This window comes from Hevea brasiliensis, chromosome 10 (assembly GCF_030052815.1).
Source record: "Hevea brasiliensis isolate MT/VB/25A 57/8 chromosome 10, ASM3005281v1, whole genome shotgun sequence".
NCBI lineage: Eukaryota > Viridiplantae > Streptophyta > Magnoliopsida > Malpighiales > Euphorbiaceae > Hevea > Hevea brasiliensis.
Window position 1 is genome coordinate 94405933 of NC_079502.1, and position 25914 is coordinate 94431846.

Genomic DNA, 25914 nt, shown 5'->3' on the forward strand with positions numbered 1-25914 from the left:
AGCCAATTATCCAAATCCACATGGGCTAACACAGTTAGTCATCAGTTCATCGTCCAGTTGAGCCTTCTACTGGTGGACTAGTAGATAAATCTCCATATCTCGTCGCCATAATTAATTAAGGAAAAGTCAATTCCATACCTGCTATTGAGTCGTTGCCTAGATCGATGTGCAATGACTTCCCCAATATAATACATTAGCAGCAATTGAAATTTGGGGCACACTACTCCAATAGAATTCATGCATGGAACCTGCCTTGTTGATCAGTTCCTCTGTATCGATTCTCTTCCTCCTCCTCCTTTGGTTACACACAACTAGAAGAGCAAGAAATCTGAAACTTCCGCCAAGCCCGCCTGCTCTTCCAGTTCTTGGTCATCTCCATCTTCTCAAGCAACCGTTTCACCGCACTCTTCACAATCTTTCTCAGAAATATGGTTCCATCTTCTCTCTCCAGCTGGGAACCTACTCTGTAATCGTTGTGTCGTCTATGTCAGCTGTCGAAGAATGCTTCACCAAAAATGATATAGTTCTCGCGAATCGCCCTCCCCTCATCATGGGAAAGTACCTGAGCTACAACCACACCACCCTTGGCACAGCCCCCTATGGTGACCATTGGCGCAACCTTCGCCGGATATGTGCTCTTGAAATCTTGTCAACCAATCGTCTCAATAAATTTGTAGGCATCCGAAGAGACGAGATCAAGATTTTCCTTGAGAAAATCTATCGTGTTTCTAGCCAAGATTTTGCCAAGGTAGAGCTGAGACCAATGCTTTCAGAACTAACTTTTAATATAATTACGCGAATGGTCACAGGGAAGAGATATTGTAGCGGTGAGGATGCAACACAAATCGATGAGGCAAACCAGTTTAGGGAGATGATAAGGGAGATTTTTATATATGCAGAGGCTTCATATCCAGGAGATTTCTTGCCAATTTTACAGTGGTTTGATTATCAAGGTTATACGAAGAAAGTGAAGGAACTTGCTAAAAGAAACGATGTGCTGTTGCAAGGTCTCATCGATGGGCATAGAAATGAAAAGGGTAGAAACTCAATGATCAGCCACTTGCTTTCTTTGCAGGAATCGCAGCCGGAATATTATACAGATGAAATTATCAAAGGCCTTGTAGTGGTCAGTCAAATCTTGCAACTTGCTTTTCCTTTCTCTGGCTATATATTATATTATAGATGCCCACATCACACCATATATATATATATATAGTGGGATGGTTGCAATATATTTAAGAATTAAGAGGTCCATACTAATCCATTTATTTAGTTTCAGCAGCATATGCAGAAACATAAGCCTATCCCCATACCCTTCATCCAACTCATGCTTATCTCTTTTTGAACAGAAAAGTAGGTTTTTTTTTTTTTTTAAATTTATGTTGAAAGAAAAAAATTGAAATCAGGGTAGAAGGGAAAGTAATTTTGAAATCAGGGTAAAAGGGAGAGATTAGCAGTCTCAAGGCACAAACATCTTCATATTGTCAGCTTGTATACCCATTATTGATGTTGGTTTGGATTGCTCCCCTGCTTGCTTTCATTTGTCGGCTTACAAGTCGACGTTTTGAATGTTGATTTTCTCCCAGACTATGCCGACGTGCATAATTTTATCCTGAATTCCTGATTTAGAAAAAAGTTTTCTGCAAACCCAGCTTTGAGAAATTTTTTATTTTTTTATATCGAATTGGAAAAAAAAGCCCCAGAAAAATCATGTTTCACTATCAGTATCAGTATCAGAAAATCTACGTGTTTCAGTATCATTTTTTTTTTTAATTTTTTTAATGGACTATACGTGGTCGAAAATAATTTCATTCTCAATAAAATTCACCATTTTGTTCTAATTTGTTAAGAAGTGTTCATATTATATTGCAGCAGTTGTAGCTTTGTTTTTCTTCTCAAAGCAAATTTTACCAATTAATGTACAGGATATCGTATTTGCTGGCACTGAATCATCAGCTCTTACATTAGAATGGGCAATGTCCAACCTGCTTAACAATCCACAAGTGCTTGAGAAAGCTAAGAAAGAGTTAGACTTTGAAATTGGTCAAGAAAGCTTAATGGATGAATCAGATGTTTCAAAGTTACCCTATCTTCAGAGCATCATATTAGAGACTCTTCGATTGCATCCTGCAGGTCCACTGCTTCTCCCACATTTGTCACACAGCGACTGCACTATACAAGGATACGATGTGCCAAGCAATACAATAGTATTTGTTAATGCATGGGCTATACACAGGGACCCTCAGCTGTGGGATGATGCAGGGAAATTTAAGCCTGAGAGGTTTGAAGGAGCTCAAGGTGAGCCCTACAACTCCAAGTTCTTGCCATTCGGCCTTGGCAGGAGGGCTTGTCCAGGAATGGGTCTTGCGAATAGGGTTATAGGCTTCACTTTGGGATGTATGATCCAATGCTTTGAATGGATGAGGGTAAATGCTCAAGAAGTTGACATGACTGAAGGGATTGGGCTCACAATGCCTAAGGCTAAGCCGCTGGAGGCCATGTGCAAAGCACGTGATATCATGAAAATTTCATAAGCAGACTTGGGTATTACATATAAACTTTTTATCTTTACCTAAATTTGCATCTGATCTTTGTCCTCTGCTTTTAGATCCACAAGGTTTATTTTGTAACTCTCGAAGATACAAGAAAGTCTTTAGATTTGACTCCATGTGAACTCGGATAAGAGATGTGTTGATGTTATTCAGGATGCTTAACAGGAAAGTGGACTAGGGTTTGGTAGTGCAGTGAAGGATAGACTGCGTTCTTATACTGTGGAATTGCAGAGATGGATATGGATAGAGTTGAGTTGAGTTTCTCTAATTATGATATGCGCGCCTGTTATTATGATGTTATGGATACGTGTGATTTTAAGATTGAGTAGAACTCTCTATTATATTTGAGTACTGTATGTTAATTGTATATGTTGAGTTCTATGTTGCCCCGTGTGTTGAATTGAGAGTGAATTGAGCCCCCCAACGCAAGTGTTTGTTGTCCTTACATTGCTAATTCATATTCTTGTTGTGGATCATTTCATCTTGTTATTTCTATGTGAATAAATGTAAAGGGAACAACAAATAAGATTGTTTCTGTAACACCCCAAAATTTTAAACTTTATGAGCATTTTTGGTATTTTAATTTTATTTAAATTTTAGGAATTTTTTTTGAGATTTTTTGGATTTTAAAAATCGGGTTCGATTTTTCGAAAATATAAACTTTGATGATTTTTAAAAATTAATTTAAAGACCACGTGGCAAAACTAAAAATATATTTGGAGTCTACGTATTTTTCTGAGTTTTCTAGAATTTTTTAGGAATTTTTGGACGTCGTTTTCGGTCCCGAGACAGAGTAAAAATTTAAAATTTTGTGTTCTGAATTGAACCGGCTGAATCGAACAGGACTGGATCGGACCGGTCGAATCGGACCGGTCTTCTTCTCTTTTTCTCCTCCCTCCCGCGTGCGTCGACCTTCTCCTCTTCTCTCTCTCTTTTCTCTCTCCTCCCTCCTCCCCTTGCCGAGCCGCCGCCTCCCCTGCGTCCCCACCTCGCCGGCGCCCCACCTCGGCCCTCCCCCACGGCCGGCCGCCGCCTGGAACGCCGGAAAATGGCCTTGGAACGGACGCGCAGCGCGCGCGCGACTGTTGGACTTCCCGGCCAAAATCCGGTCGATCCAGCCACCAATTGGACCAGGTCTTGTGTCTAAAATCATCTACTCGGCGAGAGCTTTCCATAGACACTAAGAACGCCGAAATCAATCGAGCGGTTTGTCCGATTTTTGCTCGGGAAGATTTTAGCCCATTTCGACTTTTGGGCTAGATTTCTCGAAAACCGTGAATCCCATGAGAAAACCGAGGGTACCAGCACGCTCCACTCGTCGAGAGCTTCGCGGCGACATAAATTTCAAATTTTTCCGACACGATTTTTCGATGGGTCCCACGGAACTTCGCAGTATTTTTCCGAGCATTTAATGAGCTTAGAAAATTCTGAAAAATTTATTTACTAACCCCCGTGTTATGGGCTTCGTGTAGGTATCCTCGATTCGCGGAAATTCGGCGATTGACCAGTTCGTGAAATTCGGCGAACCGGACGATTCACTGAAAAAGTCTCGAATTGGACGAGGTTTTGGCTAGCCCCATTGTCGGGCGTCGGCGCGTTCCCGAAGTCGGAATTGGCAAAGGTAAACCCGAACCTTGCTTTTTCGTAATTTTCTAGTGCTTAAATAGGATTAAAAATCCATAAAATATTCGTGGTAGCTTAGAAAATTATGATTCTTTTTGCAATAGCTTAATAATATTGCTAAGGACCGCGGGGCAAAGTTTTAGAATTTTTAGAGCTTATTTGGGCAGTTTTTACAAAAATGGTCAATTATAGGGACTAAATTGAAATTTTACATGTTGTGATGGATGATTGAATTGGTGGGCCCAGGAGGGGCTGTGTGATGTGATTGAGTTGTTGACATATGGATTGTGAATATAGAAGTGTGTTTTGAGCCCTTTTTGCAGGTTGGGTAGGTCCTAGGTATAGGGGAGACTCTGTCGGATTTTCGGCACGACTTAGGACGTATTGGTCTTTTTCTTTGTTTGTATTGAGTCAAATTTATTAAATGATTGTAATAAAATTGTCAGGTGAGCCGGGACAGCCTTCTTCCTCCTCCCAGCCGCCACAGTGATTGTCGTCAAGTCTGTGAGTAAAATATTAATTTTAATTGTAATTTCGATATTATTATATGTTCAGCATGCCCATGCATCACTTATATGCATATATATTTATGTAGTTAAACTCTATGCACGATTTATGTTGCATTCATAACTGTTAACGTGCCATGAGTGTTGTTGTGGTAATTTGGAGCAGTGTGCGTGCGTTGGCGTGCGTGTGATGTGGTGTGGACTATGGATAGGACGGGTAGTCACGGCTTGAGTTCTTCGCTAGGATCCGATCCTTCGGGGGGTAGTCACGGCTTGAGTTCTTCGCTGGGACCCCCGATTTGGTTATTAAGTGGAAGTCCGAGCTGAGTTCTTCGCTGGCACCAGGTTGGATTTAAGAGAGCTGTATAGGGGATCAGCTCCCATATATTATGATTGATGCTACAGGGTGCGTGAGTGCTCCAAATTACCTTTTTGATGCTATGATGTGAATTTATTGCTGATGTTGCATTTCATTCCACAGGTTGCATTAGTTTTAGATAGTTATAGAGATTATAGTTAAAATTGATATTTTACTCTCTAAGTCGAACGCTCACTCCTGTTCAATATTTTTTTCAGGCTACAGGAGGATTTTATTTTGGTTAACCTGCTTTTCTCCTTCGCAGGTTGTTTATCGATAATTGTGTAATTTTATTTACTCCTAGAATTTCCGCATGTGTTAGAAGTATTTATTTGATTATGGTCTGTAATATTATTATCATGTTGGACCTGTAAACGTATAATGATATGCATGTTTGATGGATTGGATGAGGGAGCTGAGCTCCCATTTATTTTTATGAGGATATGAGTATGTGGAGGGTGAGCTGAGCTCCCCAATTGAGTAATTATTATGTTTACAGGTCGGGTGAGTCGAAAACTCCCCGTTGGGAAGTCCATTTTATGGCCGGACTCTATCCGTTTGTTTTCTTGAATTTGGGCCCAAATGGGCCTTAGAGTTGGGTTAATGAACAGTTAGGCTTACTACGGGCCTCGGGGGCTTTAGGCTGGCCCAGGTCCTAGTGCCGGTCCGGCCCATAGGTTGGGTCATGACAAATGTGGTATCAGAGCTTAGGCTCCAGATTCTTAGGGAATGTTTGTCTGAAGTGTTGGGAAGAGTCTACTAGGAGTCACATGCGGAAAAATAGGGTCCACATTCGTCTTGCATTGTCGTCTTTGCTTCTAGTTTCTGCTTCATATATTGTGTGTAAATATTGTGGGCTAATGCTGCTGAATTTCAGGAAAATGCGTAGAAGCAGGAGAGCTGCCACTGCACCAGAACCAGATGTGCCTGACGAGGTATCGGCACAGGATGAGGCGCTGCCAGGAGGCGGGTAGGAGGCCTAGAGTCGCTCAAGTAGAGGAGCAGCCACCCCGATCTGAGATCGGTCCTTTATGGCACGAGTCCCATGGACCCCATGGCGACTACTCTAGCCGGGTGCGAGAGAACCATCGACATGATGACGCGAGATATGGTCCACCCTCCACAAAGCAGATCCACACCGCACCAAGAGGGGAACCTTACAAACAAATCATAAATTTCAAGAAGTTGGTGCCTGGTACTTATGATGTGTCAGACGATGCATATCGGTTTTTGGATTCCTGCAGACAAGCGAATGCAGTCTGATTGGACCGATAGAAGACTGATAGAGTGTATGCAGCATGTCATGGGGCCTATGCCTAGACAATGGATGAATGACTACGTGTTACCCCGGATGGAGGGCTTGACATGGGCTCAGTTTGTAGAACTTTTTATCAATCGGTTTGTGCCAAAAAGCTTCAGAGATCAGAAGCAGTGGGCCTTTGAGGCCTTAAGACAGAATGGCAGGTCTATAGATGAATATGCTCTGCAATTTACGGAATTGAGCAGATATGCCCCTACAGCAATATCTACAGAGACTATGAAGGTGAAAAGATTCCTAAAGGGGCTTGACAGGAGGTATGCAAACCTAGCCATGATGTCTGATCAGTCTTTTGACGTGGTAGTTGATCGAGCCAGACAGATAGAGATTAGCTATGCTGTGGATGACAGCAGAAGAGCAAAGAAAAATAGAGCGGAGGGTTCTGCCGTTGTTCCCCAAATGGGTACTCCGGATAGTGGTGGCCAGAGTAATTACAGAGGAAAGAGTAGGAACAAGAGAAGTGGTTTTAGATACAAACCACGAGGATTGCACTGTGTGCGGATCCAGCGGTGGTCACGATTCGGGTACAGCTTGGTGCAGTTCAGATCCTCTTTGGCACCGTGTGCACAAAGTGTGGAAGAGGACATTCAGGACCTTGTTTGATGGGGTCGAGTATGCTTGTGTGTGGCCAACCAGTCACTTTGCTAGGGAATGCCCCATGTTCAAAGAAGCTACGATGGGGTCACAGTTGCAAATGTTCCTCGCCATTTGTATCCGGTACTTCAAACATGGCGGCGATCGATTCGGTACAATGAGGCCGAGGACAAGGGGGACGTGGATTTGGAGGCGGTCAGAGGTAGAAGTCGATCAAGGTTACGCCACTCAGGGTAGGGGTCAAGCTCGGGTTTTCACCCTGACCCACCAGGATGCTCAGGCTTCCAATGCAGTTGTGGCAGGTATTCTTCTGGTCTGTTCTTATGAGGCTCGTGTTTTGATAGATCCGGGTGCTACGCACCCATTTGTCTCCCCTGTGTTTGCCATGAGATTGGGTAGAAGCCCTACAACTTTAGAGTGCCCTTTGTCAGTAGCTACCCCACTTAGTGACAACATAGATGTAGATATAGTTTTTCCGGGTAGCCCAGTGGTAGTGGATGGAAAGATCCTCCCAGCAGACTTGGTTCCTCTACCAGTAATGGATTTTGATGTAATCCTGGGGATGGATTGGTTGTCAACTCACTATGCCACTTTAGACTGCAGGAACAAAAAGGTGTATTTCCACATACCTGGTGTGGAAGAGTTTAGCTTTGATGGTGACAGGAGCGTGGCTCCATATAATTTGGTGTCAGTAATTAGTGCTAGAAAAATGTTGAGGCGTGGATGCCAAGGGTATTTGGCATTGGTGAGAGATACATCTGTAGAAGGTGTCAGCATGGAAAATGTTCCTGTTGTCAGAGAATTTATGGATGTCTTCCCAGAGGAGCTTCCAGGGTTGCCACCAGGAAGGGAAATAGAGTTTTGCATTGATGTTGTCTGGCCGTACAAACCCATATCGATGCCACCTTACAGATGGCACCAGCAGAATTGAAAGAGTCAAGGAGCAACTACAGGAGCTTTTGGACAAGGGTTTTATACGTCCAGCACTTCACCTTGGGCGCTCTGTTCTATTTGTGAGAAAAAGGATGGGTCATTAAGGTTGTGTATCGACTCTGAGCAATTTGAACAAGGTGACTGTGAAGAACAAGTATCCACTTCCTCGGATCGATGATCTGTTTGATCAGCTCCAAGGGGCTAGATTCTTTTCCAAAATAGACCTGCGATCAGGCTACCATCAATTGAGAATCAGGAATGAGGACGTGTCCAAAAAGGCTTTCAGGACAAGATATGGTCATTATGAGTTCTTGGTGATGTCTTTTGGACTCACTAATGCACCAGCAGCCTTCATGGACTTGATGAACAGGGTGTTCAAGCCATTTTTGGACCGTTTTGTCATCGTATTCATAGATGACATTCTAGTATACTCTCGGACCGAGGAAGAACACGTGTGGCACTTGAGGATGGTGTTGCAGACGTTGAGGGAGCACCTAGCTATATGCCAAATTTTCAAAATGTGAATTTTGGCTAGAAAGCATCTCATTCTTGGGACACGTGGTTTCTAGTGATGGCGTTCAAGTGGATCCCAAGAAAATTGAAGTCAGAATCGATTGGCTTAGGCCTACAACAGTCACTGAGGTGCGAAGTTTTCTGGGTTTAGCTGGCTACTATAGGCGTTTTGTGCAAGATTTCTCCAGGATAGCGGCTCCCCTAACTAAGTTAACCAGGAAGAATGTTCCATTCATTTGGACAGATGATTGTGAGAAGAGTTTCCAGAAGCTTAAGGAGTGTCTAACTACGGCCCCTGTGTTGACACTACCTGTGAGTGGTGAAGGATACACCGTGTATTATGACGCCTCCAGAGTTGGCCTAGGGTGTGTCTTGATGCAGAATAGAAAGGTAGTGGCTTATGCTTCAAGGCAGCTGAAGAGGCATGAGCAGAACTACCCCACCCATGATTTGGAAATGGCGGCTATAATCTTTGCACTAAAGATCTGGAGACACTATCTCTATATACACCGACCACAAGAGCTTGAAGTACATCTTCCAACAGAGGGATTTAAACTTGAGACAGAGGAGATGGATGGAGCTTCTGAAAGACTATGATTGCACCATCCAGTACCACCCTGGAAAGGCCAATGTTGTGGCAGATGCCTTGAGCGAGAAAATCTTACGCGCTTTGGCGCACATTTCAGTAGAGAAGAGACCATTGATTCAGGAGGTACATGAGTTGATGGATCAAGGTTTAATCCTAGATCTTTCAGATGGGGGGGTATTGTTGGCTCACTTTTCAGTTAGGCCAGACTTAAGGGACAGAGTTAGAGTTTCCCAGCACAGAGACCAACAACTGATGAAGATTATAGAAAGAGTACAGCAAGGTGAAGGTGGTGAGTTTGGATTTGCCAATGATGGCGCCCTAGTGTAAGGTTCTAGGATATGTGTGCCCGATGTGGACAACCTCAGGAATGAAATCATGCGAGAGGCACACTACACACTATACAGTGTCCATCCAGGTTCCACCAAAATGTACCATGATGTGAAAGATAGCTACTGGTGGAATGGCATGAAGAGAGACATAGCAGACTTTGTGTCCAAGTGCTTGACTTGTCAGAAGGTGAAGTTTGAACACCAGAGACCGTCAGGGAAGCTGCAAGAGCTCCCTATCCCAGAATGGAAGTGGGAAATGATCACTATGGATTTTGTGACTGGGTTGCCTCGTACCACGCGAGGATATGACTCGATATGGGTAATTGTAGACCGTCTAACCAAATCAGCTCACTTCTTGCCTGTAAAGACTACATACTCTGTGGCACAGTATGCCCGGCTCTACATTCGAGAAATAGTCAGATTGCATGGAGTTCCGGCTTCCATAATATCTGACAGAGGGCCCCAGTTCACTTCTCGGTTTTGGAGAAAGTTACAGGAGGCACTTGGCACACAATTGAACTTCAGTACGGCTTTCCACCCTCAGACAGACGGACAGTCCGAAAGGACAATCCAAACACTGGAAGACATGCTTCGCATGAGTGTCTTGGATTTTGGAGGTCAATGGGATGAGCAGCTAGCTTTGGTGGAATTTGCCTACAACAACAGTTACCACTCCAGCATAGGGATGGCACCCTATGAGGCATTATATGGAAGAAAGTGTAGGTCTCCTCTGTGTTGGACAGAAATGGGGGAAGCGAAGGTGCATGATGTAGACCTAGTGCAGTACACTTCAGAGGTAGTTCCTTTAATCAGGGAACGATCAAGACGGCTTTCAAGATGGCGTAAGAGTTATGCACTGACCCAGATGGAGGGATGTGGAGTTTGCGAGGCGACTATGTATTCCTGAAGGTTTCTCCGATGAAGGGAGTTATGAGATTTGGAAAGAAGGGCAAGTTGGCACCTCGGTATATTGGACCTTTTGAGGTTACTGATAGAGTTGGGGAGCAGTTGCCTACCGGTTGGAGCTACCACCCAACCTCTCTCACGTTCATCCCGTGTTCCACATCTCCATGCTCAGGAAATACATTCCAGATCCTTCTCATGTACTACAACCGGATGTGATAGAGCTAAAAGAGAACTTGACATTTGAGGAGCAGCCTGTAGCCATAGTGGACTACCAAGTGAGACAGCTGAGATCCAAACAGATCCCTATGGTTAAGGTTTTGTGGAGGAGTCAGTCAGTGGAAGAGTGCACCTGGGAGTCAGAACGAGACATGCGTAGCAAGTACCCTTATCTATTCAATGTATAATCATGTGCTTTATTCTGCCTTGTGTAAAATTCTAGGATGAATTTTCTGTAAGGGGGGAAGAATGTAACACCCCAAAATTTTAAATTTTATGAGCATTTTTGGTATTTTAATTTTATTTAAATTTTAGGAATTTTTTTTGAGATTTTTCGGATTTTAAAAATCGGGTTCGATTTTCCAAAAATATAAATTTTGATGATTTTCAAAAATTAATTTAAAGACCACGTGGCAAAACTAAAAATATATTTGGAGTCTACGTATTTTTCTGAGTTTTCTGAAATTTTTTCGGAATTTTTGGACCTCGTTTTCGGTCCCGAGGCAGAGTAAAAATTCAAAATTTTGTGTTCTGAATCGAACCGGCCGAATCGAACTGGACCGGATCGGACTGGTCGAATCGGACCGGTCTTCTTCTCTTTTTCTCCTCCCTCCCGCGCGCGTCGACCTTCTCCTCTTCTCTCTCTCTTTTCTCTCTCCTCCCTCCTCCCCTTGCCGCGCCGCCGCCTCCCCTGCGTCCCCACCTCGGCCCTCCCCCACGGCCGGCCGCCGCCTGGAACGCCGGAAAACGGCCTTGGAACGGACGCGCAGCGCGCGCGCGACTGTTGGACTTCCCGGCCAAAATCCGGCCGATCCGGCCACCAATTGGACCGGGTCTTGTGTCTAAAATCATCTACTCGGCGAGAGCTTTCCATAGACACCAAGAACGCCGAAATCCATCGAGCGGTTTGTCCGATTTTTGCTCGGGAAGATTTTAGCCCATTTCGACTTTTGGGCTAGATTTCTCGAAAACCGTGAATCCCACGAGAAAACCGAGGGTACCAGCACGCTCCACTCGTCGAGAGCTTCGCGGCGACATAAATTTCAAATTTTTTCGACACCGTTTTTCGGTGGGTCCCACGGAACTTCGCAGTGTTTTTCCGAGCATTTAATGAGCTTAGAAAATTCTGAAAAATTTATGTACTAACCCCCGTGTTATGGGCTTCGTGTAGGTATCCTCGATTCGCGGAAATTCGACAGTTGACCGGGTCTGCGAAATTCCGGCCAGACAGACCCGTTACCGGAAAAGTCTCCGAATTGGACCGAGGTTTTGGCTAGCCCCCCATTGTCAGACGTCCCGAGCGCGTTCCCGAAGTCGGAATTGGCAAAGGTAAACCCGAACCTTGCTTTTTCGTAATTTTCTAGTGCTTAAATAGGATTAAAAATCCATAAAATATTCGTGGTAGCTTAGAAAATTATGATTCTTTTTGCAATAGCTTAATAATATTGCTAAGGACCGCGGGGCAAAGTTTTAGAATTTTTAGAGCTTATTTGGGCAGTTTTTGCAAAAATGGTCAATTATAGGGACTAAATTGAAATTTTACATGTTGTGATGGATGATTGAATTGGTGGGCCCAGGAGGGGCTGTGTGATGTGATTGAGTTGTGGACATATGGATTGTGAATATAGAAGTGTGTTTTGAGCCCTTTTTGCAGGTTGGGTAGGTCCTAGGTATAGGGGAGACTCTGCCGGATTTTCGGCACGACTTAGGACGTATTGGTCTTTTTCTTTGTTTGTATTGAGTCAAATTTATTAAATGATTGTAATAAAATTATCAGGTGAGCCGGGACAGCCTTCTTCCTCTGCCCAGCCGCCATAGTGATTGTCGCCAAGTCTGTGAGTAAAATATTAATTTTAATTGTAATTTCGATATTATTATATGTTTAGCATGCCCATGCATCACTTATATGCATATATATTTATGTAGTTAAACTCGAGGCACGATTTATGTTGCATTCATAACTGTTAACGTGCCATGAGTGTTGTTGTGGTAATTTAGAGCAGTGTGCATGCGTTGGCGTGCGTGTGATGTGGTGTGGACTATGGATAGGACGGGTAGTCACGGCTTGAGTTCTTCGCTGGGACCCCCGATTTGGTTATTAAGTGGAAGTCCGAGCTGAGTTCTTCGCTGGCACCAGGTTGGATTTAAGAGAGTCAGATAGGGATCAGCTCCCATATATTATGATTGATGCTACAGGGTGCGTGAGTGCTCCAAATTACCTTTTTGATGCTATGATGTGAATTTATTGCTGATGTTGCATTTCATTCCACAGGTTGCATTAGTTTTAGATAGTTATAGAGATTATGGTTAAAATTGATATTTTACTCTCTGAGTCGAACGCTCACTCCTGTTCAATATTTTTTTCAGGCTACAGGAGGATTTTATTTTGGTTAACCTGCTTTTCTCCTTCGCAGGTTGTTTATCGATAATTGTGTAATTTTATTTACTCCTAGAATTTCCGCATGTGTTAGAAGTATTTATTTGATTATGGTCTGTAATATTATTATCATGTTGGACCTGTAAACGTATAATGATATGCATGTTTGATGGATTGGATGAGGGAGCTGAGCTCCCATTTATTTTTATGAGGATATGAGTATGTGGAGGGTGAGCTGAGCTCCCCAATTGAGTAATTATTATGTTTACAGGTCGGGTGAGTCGAAAACTCCCCGTTGGGAAGTCCATTTTATGGCCGGACTCTGTCCGTTTGTTTTCTTGAATTTGGGCCCAAATGGGCCTTAGAGTTGGGTTAATGAACAGTTAGGCTTACTACGGGCCTCGGGGGCTTTAGGCTGGCCCAGGTCCTAGTGCCGGTCCGGCCCATAGGTTGGGTCGTGACAGTTTCACCATTCATTTGGAAACTAAAGATCTTTAGCTTCTTAAGTTGTGACTAAGTGCGATTGAAGGGGAGATCGTTTTAGTAGGGCAATTGCTGGATTTGTTCTTGTGGAGCCTTCCCGCGAAGAAATGAAGATTCATCAACTAGTTACTTTATCCTTTTAGAATCATCTAAATTTTGGGGGTTAATTACTAATTGATCTATCTGTCTATCTATCTATTTATCTATATGTGACAAATAGATTTTTTTATAGTGTTATCATATAGACAAAATTTTTTATGATATTATTATCTTTTATATTAAATATTTTATTTTCTTTTTAAATATCTTTATTATTGTTATAGTTATCTCAATTTTCATGTTTATTTAACTAATATTTACCTAATTGTTAAATTTTATAGATTTCCTTTTTAATGTTTTTTAAATTTTTGTACATTTCATTTTATTATAAAACATTGAAATTATATATGTTAAAATAAATTGAAAAAAAGAAAATCCATATATATATACATACAAAGCAGGTAGACTTTTTTATAATGCTACATGTGGATTTTTTTTTTTTTATACTATCACGGGGCATTTACCATATAGAGATTGTTATATTTTTTAATTATAGTAGTTATTATCTTTAATGTTAAATATTTAATTTTTATTTAATTTCTTTTTAAGTATCTTTATTATTGTTGCTATCTCAATTTTCATATTTATTTAATTAATATTTATTTAACTATCAAATCTATCTATATAATAAAGCAAACATATTTTTCTATGATGTTGGCACGTAGATATATATATATATATATATCCACGTGCCAACATCATAGAAAAATATGTTTGCTTTATTATATAGATAGATTTGATAGTTAAATAAATATTAATTAAATAAATATGAAAATTGAGATAGTCGTCACATGACACTTGTCATATAAAGATTGTTATAGTTGATTATTAATTTTCTTTAAAAATATATAATTCTTAAATTATATATATATATATACACAATCATTGATTGAAATAATTTGAAATTATAATTATATTAAATATGTTCCCAATCATTTTATCTAATATTTAAAATTTAAATAATTATATATTTTAAGATAAAATTATTAAGTTAAGTATTGTCTTATACCAATAATTAAATTTATAATTAAAAAAATTAATTAAAATGAATATTTTCATTTTTTTTATTTTTTTTAATAATGGTAGATAGAAGTATAAATTTTGGTTAATAATTTTTTGAGTGTTTTATACGTATTTTTATATATTAAAAAGTCGAAATTGAGAAATTTTGAAATATGTAATAAATATAACTTTTATTCATGTTAATTATATTTTATATGTACTGTCTATAAAATAAATCATAAATTTCTTATATATATATATATATTTTTTTTTTGAAGTTATATTTGTATTAAATATATTATATATTTTTAAAAATTTATTAATTTAAATGTTATTTAATATTAATATTAAATTTGTGAAGAAAATAAACTAAAATGAAATTTTAAATATTTTTAAATTTGTAAATAAATATTTTATAATTTTTAGTATTTTTTAAAAAATTAATTTTTTTATTAATATGAGTGTCAAGTTTTTTATTTATTAGTTTTCATATATATATATATACTAATTGAATACCCACACTATATATGGTAGTAACATGTTATTTTTATTTTTTAATTTAATATTGTAATTATAAAATTTATTTCTTAATTAATCTAACATTTTGAATAATGATAAATTATTATTATTATTATTAAATTAATTTTTATTTAAATATTTCTTTTTATTAATTTAATTTAAATAAATTTTCAACTGTTTAAATAGTACTTTTTAATTATTTTTTATGTAATTAATTAAAAATAACTTATTTAATTCTCTTCTACATATATAAATTAATGATAATTTCTATTGTTACTTTTTTTTTTAAATATAGTAATACTATTTTATTTAAAAAAAATAATTTAAACTTTACTTATTCAACTGGTCAAATCATTTGGATCACATTTGTCTAGCTTGATATAATGCTTTAGAGTTACTACTTAAATATTTTTCTTTAAAAAATTTCCTATTTTCTTTGAAAAAATTATTGAAAAAAAAGTGATTTTTAGGAAATTTTTTAAAAATATTTTTTATAAGTCTTTTGGAAATATTTGTTCTATAAAATATTTTTCAGAAAATTTTTCTTGAAATTTTTTTTTGAATAATTTTCTTTAAAAAATTAAAATAGTTGGAAAAAAATTTAAACAAAATTTCTTTGAACAAATAATGTTTCTTTCTTAAAAAAAGTTACCTTTTATTAATGATTGAAATTATTTTGTGAGAAAGAGTGTCACAATATAATATAATTTACCAATGAATATAATATAATGTTGTTGAATTAATTTTTTAATTTCTCTTATTTGTTTTACACGTGCTTTAACTTTGGTTGTCCTAGTCTTTAGCTTATGCAACAGCTGTCATTTGATTTTGTTAAGTAGTTAAGTAGTGGAAGGACTTAGTGGTGTCCATCTTTTACGCTTTTATTGTTACAAAAGCTCTATTTAAAAGGAGCTCAGTTAATGTAATGTGTGTGTGTTTTTTTTTTAATTGAATAAAGACAGTTTTTCTCCACTTTGTTCAAAGTTTTTATCGATGGTATCAGCCCACAGTCAAAAGGGCATAAAAGAGTGCTTAAAAAGTGAAACACGTGAGTTTGGAGAGAAAACAAAACTAAAGCGGCACTTTATTTTTCCATGGCTTGATTCTAATTTTGTGCAGCAATGATTCCTCGTTTTGATGGTCACTATGATCATTGGAGCATGTTGATGGAAAATTTTCGAGATCGAAGGAGTACTGCAAATCGTTTGATTGGAATTCCAGAATCAACAGATGGAGCAACTCTAACGGATGTGCAGAAAGCAGAAATTGAAGGGGAAAATTGAAGGATTTCAAAGCAAAGAATTACTTGTTCCAAGCCATTGATCGTTCCATTTTGGAAACTATCATATGCAAAGATACTTCCAAACAAATTTGGGACTCAATGAAAAAGAAATATGCAGGTTCAGCAAGAGTAAAGCGAGCACAGCTTCAAGCCTTGAAACGGGATTTTGAAATCCTACAAATGAAGGATGGTGAGTCCATTACTAGTTATATTGCAAGAACCATGGAGATAAGTAATAAAATGAGGTTTCATGGTGAAAAAATGGAAGATGTGGCCATTGTAGAGAAGATTCTGCGTACTCTGACACCGAAGTTTGATTATGTTGTCTGCTCAATTGAAGAATCAAAGGACATCGATGTGCTTTCTCTTGATGAATTACAAAGCTCCTTGCTAGTCCATGAGCAGAAAATGAACCGAAGTTCTATCACAGAGGAGCAAGCTTTGAAGGCCTCTACCTTTATTCATTCCTCAAATTCAAGAGGGAGGGGTAGAGGTAGAGGAAGAGGAAGGGGAGATCGAGGCAATGGAAACACCAGCAGGCATTTTAATTCTAAAGGTGATGATGATCAAAACAGAAGTAGAGGTCGAGATCAACAATTTGACAAATCAAAAATTGAGTGCTTCAGATGTCATAAGTTTGGTCATTACCGTTCTGAATGTATTTCGAAACTATCCAATGACAAAGAAAAGGGAGAGAAATCAAATTTTGCTGAAAATAATGAAGAAGAAACTTTGTTGATGGCTGTTCAAGCAAATGAAAAATCTGAGTCAGATATTTGGTATGTGGATACAGGCTGCAGCAACCACATGTGTGGAAGTAAGTCATTCTTTTCTCATTTAAATGAAGATTTTCATTCTACAGTACGTTTTGGTGATTGTTCTACTGTGAATGTGTTGGGAAAGGGTGATGTTAAGATTAGAACCAAGAATGGTTTTGTTGAAACAATTGCTAATGTACTTTATGTTCCTAACTTAAAAAGCAATTTATTAAGTGCGGGACAATTGCAAGAAAAGGGTTATGTAATCACTTTGAAAAATGGTGCCTGTGAGATATATGACCCTAAGAGAGGAGCTATTGCTATAGTTCCAATGAATTCAAACAGGTTGTTCCCTTTGAAGATTGAAAGTATTCATTCTTGCTTGATGGTTGAAGTGAAAGATCCTTCTTGGCTATGGCATTTTCGCTATGGTCACCTGAGTTTTGGCGGACTAAAGACTCTCCAACAGAAAAACATGGTGACTGGACTTCCTCAAATTGTTGCTCCTTCTAAAGTCTGTGAAGAATGTGTTGTTGGCAAACAACATCGTTCTAAATTCCCTCAAGGAAAATCATGGAGAGCAAAGAATGTTTTGGAGCTGATTCACTCTGACATTTGTGGACCAATAAAACCATCTTCAAATGGAGGTAAAAGATATCTAATTACTTTCATTGATGATTACAGTAGGAAAACATGGGTTTATTTTCTACAGGAAAAGTCAGAAGCTTTTGGTGCATTTAAGAGTTTCAAGGCTCGTGTAGAAAATGAGGCTGGAAAGACAATCAAAACTCTTCGCACTGATCGCGGTGGAGAATATTGCTCGAAAGAATTTGAGGTTTTTTGTCAAGCCCATGGCATACGAAGAGAGCTAACAACTGCTTATACACCACAACAAAATGGTGTATCGGAGAGGAAAAACAGAACCATTCTTAATATGGTTAGAAGCTTGTTAGCAAGGGGAAGAGTTCCAAAAGTCTTTTGGCCAAGTCAGAAATGGAGTGTTCACATCTTAAATAGAAGTCCTACATTTGCTGTCCAAAATCTGACACCGGAGGAGGCTTGGAGTGGGCGAAAACCTGCTGTAGATTACTTTCGAATTTTTGATTGTATTGCTTTTGCACGTGTTCTAGATGAGAAAAGAAAGAAACTTGACGATAGGAGTGAAAAATGTGTGTTTCTTGGTGTTAGTGACACATATAAAGCATACAAGTTGTTCAACCCGTTGACAGAAAAGATAGTGACCAGCAAAGACGTTGTTTTTGACGAAGAAAATACTTGGGATTGGAGTGGGCAGCAGCCAACTCCAATTATTTTTGACAAAGAAGTTGAAGAAGAGGTGCAGCCAACTGAAAGTTCATTAAACATTGCTCCAACTGGTGAAGAAACTCCAACAAGTTCTGAAATTCTACCAACAATAACAAGTGCACAAGCTGAATCAGCTGAATCTACTCGCACTCGAAAAAGGCCTGGATGGATGAAGGACTATGAGGTAACTGGAGTTAATTTTAATGAGGATTTGGTCAGTCACTTTGCTTTGTATGCAGATTGTGATCCTGTAACTTTTGAACATGCTGTCAAAGAGTCAAAATGGAGGAAGGCAATGGATAATGAGATTGCAGCCATTGAAAAAAATAATACTTGGGAGTTAGTTGAACTTCCAAAAGGCCAAAAATCCATCGGAGTGAAGTGGGTTTACAAAATAAAGCTAAACGAGAGAGGAGAAGTTGATAAACTTAAAGCGCGCTTAGTAGCTAAAGGCTACAAGCAGGAGTTTGGGATTGATTATACTAAAGTTTTTGCTCCAGTTGCAAGGCATGACACAATCAGAATGGTAATTGCATTGGCAGCTCAAAATTCATGGCCAATCTTTCAATTGGATGTCAAATCCGCTTTCTTACATGGAGATCTCAAGGAACAGGTATTTATCGATCAACCCCCTAGTTATATTAAGGTTGGACATGAGCATAAAGTGTATAAACTAAAAAAGGCATTGTATGGCTTGAAACAAGCCCCACGGGCTTGGTATGGTCGAATTGAAGCCTATTTCTTGAAAGAATGTTTTCACAAATGCCCTTATGAACATACATTTTTTATGAAATTGGAGAATGATGGGAGGGTGCTCATGGTCTGTCTCTATGTAGACGATTTAATTTACACTGCTAATGACAAGGGCATGATTGATAAGTTTAAAGAGTCTATGATGAATGAGTTTGATATGAGTAATCTTGGAATGATGCGTTATTTTCTTGGTATAGAAGTGACTCAATCTGCAGGTGGCATTTTTATTTCTCAAGAAAAGTACGTAGAAGAAGTCCTAGACAGATTTCAAATGAAAAATTGCAACTCATGAGTACTCCAATGGATACAGGAATGAAACTTGTCAAAGATCCTGCAGAAAGAGTGTTGATGACAAGACACTTTACAAAGCAGTTGTTGGTAGCTTGATGTATGTAACCACTACAAGGCGGACATTATGTATCTTTGTGAGTAAAATAAGTAGATACATGGAAAATCCAAAAGAAATGCATCTTATTGCTGCAAAAAGAATTCTGAGATACTTGCAAGGTACTTCTAAATTTGGGTTGTTCTATGGGAATTGTGAATCAAGTCTAGTTGGATTTACTGACAGCGATTATGCCGGAGATCTAGATGATAGAAAAAGTACATCTGGTTATGTCTTTATGATGGGGACAACAGCAATTTCATGGTCTTCAAAGAAGCAATCAATTGTAACGTTGTCAACAACAGAAGCATAGTTTGTAGCTGCTGCAGCGTGTGCTTGTCAAGCAATCTGGTTGCGAAAAATTCTGGCAGAACTTCAGTACAAGCAAGAAGGACCTACTCCTATATATTGTGATAATGGATCAGCAATTAAGCTATCTAAGAATCCCGTTCTACATGGGAGAAGCAAACACATAGATGTGAGGTTTCACTTTCTAAGGGATCTTACAAAAGAAGGAGTCCTTGATCTCATCTATTGCAGAAGTGAAGACCAAGTAGCTGACATTTTGACAAAACCTTTGAAGTTGCCTGCATTTCAGAAGCTAAGAAAAATGCTCGGTGTCTGCACTTTAAACTGATAGTTTGCAAACTTCCAGTTTAAGGGAGGGATTGTTGAATTAATTTTTTAAGTTCTCTTATTTATTTTACACGTGCTTTAACTTTGGTTGTCCTAGTCTTTAGCTTATGCAACAGCTGTCATTTGATTTTGTTAAGTAGTTAAGTAGTGGAAGGACTTAGTGGTGTCCATCTTTTACGCTTTTATTGTTACAAAAGCTCTATTTAAAAGGAGCTCAGTTAATGTAATGTGGGTGTGTTTTTTTTGAATTGAATAAAGACAGTTTTTCTCCACTTTATTCAAAGTTTTTTATCAAATGTAAAGGACATAATTTTATGTAATTTATAATTTAATATTAAATATAATTAATATTTAGTCAATTTTAAAATAAAAACGATTAAGAATTATTTACTTTATGTAATAAATATTATTTAATTAGTCAGTATGTTTTAATCTTACGACATGACATGATTTTGTGCTCTCCCTCGCCAAGAAAAGGTCTTTATATATAAGTTATGGACACAATACAAGCATTATTTATGAGTATTATCATATTCCACTAATATTGTAATAATATTCATAATCACTAAATGCAGCCCCATAAATAAATACGTGTAATAATTAAAATTGATTAAAAAAAAGACTTTTTATAATGCAATGATGCAATTATGACAAAAAATAGTTATTAGTCTTTTACATAATTATAATTATGATTTTTTTAAGGGCACCATGTGGTACTTTCAAGGAATAAAACTCTCTTTAAAAGACATCACATGGCAACTCCTAGGGAGACTTGGTATGCTTTCTCTCTCTCTCTTTATATATATGGAGCTAAGAACTCTGTCAAAATTATAATAATTTTGTATATTTATATTCTGTCAAGAGACAAGTAACACATACATATCAATCAAGAACGAGACTAGATCACTGTCAAAATTATTATAATTTTGACAGAGTTCTTAGCTCCATATAACTCACGCACGCAAACTCTCATCACATGATGTAGAATCTCGAAGGACCAGCTCCCTGAGCACACTCAATTCATTCATGAATCTCAACCAGGGCCAACTCATGGACACTACTCCTTCCTTGTTTTCACTTGGATTTTATTTTATTTTATTTTTTTTGTCAAGAGACAAAGTAATAGATACACGAATCAGGAACAAGACTAGACCGCTATCAAAACCATAGAAAATTTTGACAGAGTCCTTGGTCCCATATAACCCACACATGCACACTCTCATCACATGATGTGGAATCCTGAAGGACTATATATATTCTCACCACACGATGTGGGATCCTGAAGGACTATAAATATTCTCATCACATGATGTGGGATCATGAAAGACTATATATATATATATATATATATATATATATATATATATATATATATATATATATATATATATATATATATATATATATATATAAACAGCTAGAATTTGCACATTGCAGAAGCTGTGACTGGCTGAACTGGATCATAAACCTTTAGACAAGTTCATAAATGGTTCTGAAACTTGAAGACTATCATTGGACTCGGTTTCTTTAAAGCTGATAAGAATCTGGTTCAAGTACTTCAAATACTGTATCAACTCCATCTTCTTAGCCCTCAGAACTTCATTCTCAGATTCAAGAACTAAAAAAATTTTACATTTAGCGACGTACTTGTGATTATCTTCATGTAGCCTTTTCTCTAACTCAACTTTCTCATTGATCAAGTCATCCACCTTCTTTTGCCTTCTCATTCTTGATCGTCTTGCAGATTCTCGATTTGACATCACACTCTTCCTTTTCTTCTCATCAATGGATGCATTTGACAACATTTTCATCAGCAAACAGTTCTTGTATTAAATATTAATTGCAGTATATAACCCTTCAGAATTTATAATGAATAATGATGGTTAACGATTAGATATGGAAGAGAAATTCAAGAAAACATGAGTGCTAAAAAAATTTGTGCTCAAGATTGCTAATAAAAAAACAAACCAAGGATAGAATAAATGATATATATGGAGAAATAATTTAACGAAATGAGAAAAAGGAAAGTGCAAGAGATTATCCAATATATATATATATATTGCAGGAAAATAATTTCAGCTTTCCAAAAGAAAAGGATTGAGATCTTCAAGTTGGAAGGGAAAATAAATGTGTGGTTAGGTTGGATATATGTTTTATTCATTTCATGTTGTATTCAATAAATACATGTATTAGGTGAATATTAATAAATGTAAATTAATTAATTCAAGATTATCTTTAATTGTAAATATTTTATGTATTAAAAAAAAGATAATATCTACACATGAAACTATTTTTAAATTGATTGGAATCTAATTAGGTTGGTTTTATTTTACTTCAAACTGTTTTTTTTTAAAAAAAATATATAATTGAGGTTTGAATTAACCTTTCATAGTATTACAAAATAATTTTAAAATATTAAAAATGACGTTTATACATATCTCTAAGCCAAAACTCTTTTTTAATGAGCGTTTCTTTAACGGATAAGGCATTTTTTTTATGATTGTCATTTTTTATTTTTTATTTATAGTCAAATATTTTTATTAAATTGTAATAATATTAATTTTTTATTTGTTAAAATATTTTTTTGAATCCTTTGACATTAGAATCACTGTTATTTATTTTTTTTCCCTTTTTGGATATTTACATTATTAATATTTTTATTTATAAAAATTTAATTTTTAATTTAATTATTTAATTTGTAGGACTTTGAGGAACTTGTGAATCATTCTAGAACTCTTTTGAATTTTTTTTTTCTTCTTATGACTGGTGTATGCAGAGAAATGATAAGATTTATTATGCATTTATTGCAGATTTTAAGTTGTTATTCCAAATATTTAATGTATTTGAAATTTATTTTTTTTAATATTATGTAAATGTATACATGAATTGTACCTATGGGCCGGACCGGCACTAGGACCTGGGTCAGCCTAAAGCCCCCGAGGCTCGTAGTAAGCCAAACTATTCATTAACCCAACTCTAAGGCCCATATGGGCCCAAATTCAAGAAACCAACTGGACAGAGTTCGACCATAAAGTAGACCTTTCAACGGGGAGTTTTTGACTCACCCGACCTGTAAACAAAATATATCATTAATTGGGGAGCTCAGCTCACCCTCCACATACTCATATTAGCATCAAAAAATAAATGGGAGCTCGGTCCAATTCGAGGACGCGCTCGGGACGTCTGACAATGGGGGGGGTAGCCAAAACCTCGGTCAAATTCGGAGACTTTTCCAGTAATCGGTCTGTCTGGCCGGAAATTCACAGACCCGGACAACTGTCGAATTTCCGCGAATTGAAGATACCTACACGAAGCCCATAACACGGGGGTTAGTACATAAATTTTTCAGAATTTTCTAAGCTAATTTACTGCTCGAAAAAACACTGCGAAGTTCCGTGGGATCCACCGAAAAACGGTGTCAAAAAAATTCGAAATTTATGTCGCCGCGAAGCTCTCAACGAGTGGAGCGCTCTGGTACTCTCGGTTTTCTCGTGGGGTTTACGGTTTGTGAGAAATCTAGCCCAAAAATCAAAATGGGCTAAAACTTTCCGAGCAAAAATTGGACAAACCGCTCGATGGATTTCGGTGTTCTTGGTGTCTATGGAAAGCTCTCGACGAGTAGATGAGTTTAGACACAAGACCCGGTCCGATTGGTGGCCAGATCGGCCGGATTTTGGCCGGGAAGTTGAAAAGTCGCGCACGCAAGGGAGGGGCGTTCGCGCGGGTTTTCCGGCCGTTTGGGGTGGCCGGGCGGGAGGCCGGTGGCGGCGCGGCAAGGGGAGAAGGGAGGAAAGAGAAAAAGAGAGAGAAGGGGAGGGAGGTCATACGTGCGCGGGGAGGAGAAAGAAAAAGAAGAAGACCGGTCCGATTCGACCGGTCCGATCCGATCCGGTTCGATTCGGCCAGTTCGATTCAGAATACAAAATTTTAAATTTTTACTCTACCTCGGGACCAAAAACGAGGTCCAAAAATTTCAGAAAAAAATTTCAGAAAACTCAGAAAAATTCGTAGATTCCAAATATATTTTTAGTTTTGCCACGTGGTCTTTAAATTAATTTTTAAAAATCATCAAAGTTTATATTTTCGAAAAATCGAACCCTATTTTTAAAATCCGAAAAATCTCAAAAAATTTCCTAAAATTTAAATAAAATTAAAATACCAATAATGCTCATAAAATAATAAAATTTAAAATTTTGGGGTGTTACATTCTTCCCCCCTTACAGAAAATTCGTCCTCGAATTTTTACACAAGGCAGAATAAAGTACATGATTACACATTGAACAGATAAGGGTACTTGCTACGCATGTCCCGTTCTGACTCCCAGGTGCACTCTTCCACTGACTGACTCCTCCACAAAACCTTAACCATAGGGATCTGTTTTGATCTTAGCTGTCTCACTTGGTAGTCCACTATGGCTACAGGTTGCTCCTCAAATGTCAGATTCTCTTTTAGTTCTATTACATCTGGCTGTAGTACATGAGAAGGATCTGGAATGTATTTCCTGAGCATGGAGATGTGAAACACAGGATGAACGTGAGAAAGGTTGGGTGGTAGTTTCAACCGGTAGGCAACTGCTCCAACTCTATCAGTAACCTCAAAAGGTCCAATATACTGAGGTGTCAACTTGCCCTTCTTTCCAAATCTCATGACTCCCTTCATTGGAGAAACCTTCAGGAATACATAGTCACCCACTGCAAACTCCACATCCCTCCGTCTGTGGTCTGCATAACTCTTCTGTCTACTGAAAGCTGTTTTCAATCGTTCCTTGATTAAAGGAACTATCTCTGAAGTGTACTACACTAGGTCTACATCATGCACCTTCGCTTCCCCCATTTCTGTCCAACACAGAGGAGACCTACACTTTCTTCCATATAGTGCCTTATAGGGTGCCATCCCTATGCTGGAGTGATAACTGTTGTTGTAGGCAAACTCCACCAAAGCCAGCTGATCATCCCATTGACCTCCAAAATCCAAAACACTCATGCGAAGCATTTCCTCCAGTGTTTGGATTGTCCTTCTGTCCCGTCATGCGAGGGTGAAAAGCCGTACTGAAGTTCAACTGTGTGCCAAGTGCCTCCTGCAATTTTCTCCAAAACCGAGAAGTGAACTGGGGCCCTCTGTCAGATATTATGGAAGCCGAAACTTCATGCAATCTGACTATTTCTCGAATATAGAGTTGGGCGTACTGTGCAACAGAATATGTAGTCTTCACAGGTAAGAAGTGAGCTGATTTGGTTAAGCGGTCTACAATTACCCATATCGAATCATATCCTCGCGTGGTATGAGGCAACCCAGTCACAAAATCCATGGTAATCATTTCCCACTTCCATTCTGGGATAGGGAGCTCTTGCAGCTTCACCCGATCTCCGTGTTCAAACTTCACCTTCTGACAAGTCAAGCACTTGGACACAAAATCTACTATGTCTCTCTTCATGCCATTCCACCAATAGTTATCTTTCACATCATGATACATCTTGGTGGAACCTGGGTGGACACTGTATAGTGTGTAGTGTGCCTCTCGCATGATTTCATTCCTGAGGTTGTCCACATCGGGTACACATATCCTAGAACCTTGCACTAGGGCGCCCTCATTGGCAAATCCAAACTCACCACCTTCACCTTGCTGTACTCTTTCTACGATTTTCATCAATTGTTGGTCTCTGTGCTGGGAAACTCTAACTCTGTCCCTCAAGTCTGGCCTCACTGAAAAATGAGCCAACAATACCCCCTCATCTGACAGATCTAGGATTAAACCTTGATCCATCAACTCATGTACTTCCTGAATCAACGGTCTCTTCTCTACTGAAATGTGCGCCAAGCTACCAGAAGATTTTCTGCTCAAGGCATCTGCTACTACATTAGCCTTCCCAGGGTGGTA

General features: G+C 38.4%; 2 protein-coding genes and 1 long non-coding RNA gene across 3 annotated transcripts; 2 read left to right on the plus strand and 1 right to left on the minus strand.

Moving 5' to 3' along the window:
• The first annotated feature begins 45 nt into the window (after nt 1-45).
• On the plus strand, nt 46-3028 carry LOC110651831 (cytochrome P450 81Q32). Its single transcript, XM_021807268.2, has 2 exons — nt 46-1126; nt 1926-3028. The coding sequence occupies exons 1-2, from the start codon at nt 242-244 to the stop codon at nt 2532-2534; spliced, it is 1494 nt and encodes a 497-aa protein (XP_021662960.2). The 5' UTR covers nt 46-241; the 3' UTR covers nt 2535-3028.
• Nucleotides 3029-4184: 1156 nt separating this feature from the next.
• On the plus strand, nt 4185-5523 carry LOC131183813 (uncharacterized). The gene is made up of 2 exons (XR_009151826.1): nt 4185-4679; nt 5258-5523. It is a non-coding gene; the product is annotated as an uncharacterized LOC131183813 (long non-coding RNA).
• A 15916-nt stretch (nt 5524-21439) lies between these two features.
• Nucleotides 21440-22082, minus strand: LOC110653069 (bZIP transcription factor 53-like). Its single transcript, XM_021808682.2, has one exon. The coding sequence runs from the start codon at nt 21845-21847 to the stop codon at nt 21497-21499; it is 351 nt and encodes a 116-aa protein (XP_021664374.2). The 5' UTR covers nt 21848-22082; the 3' UTR covers nt 21440-21496.
• Nucleotides 22083-25914: the final 3832 nt, after the last annotated feature.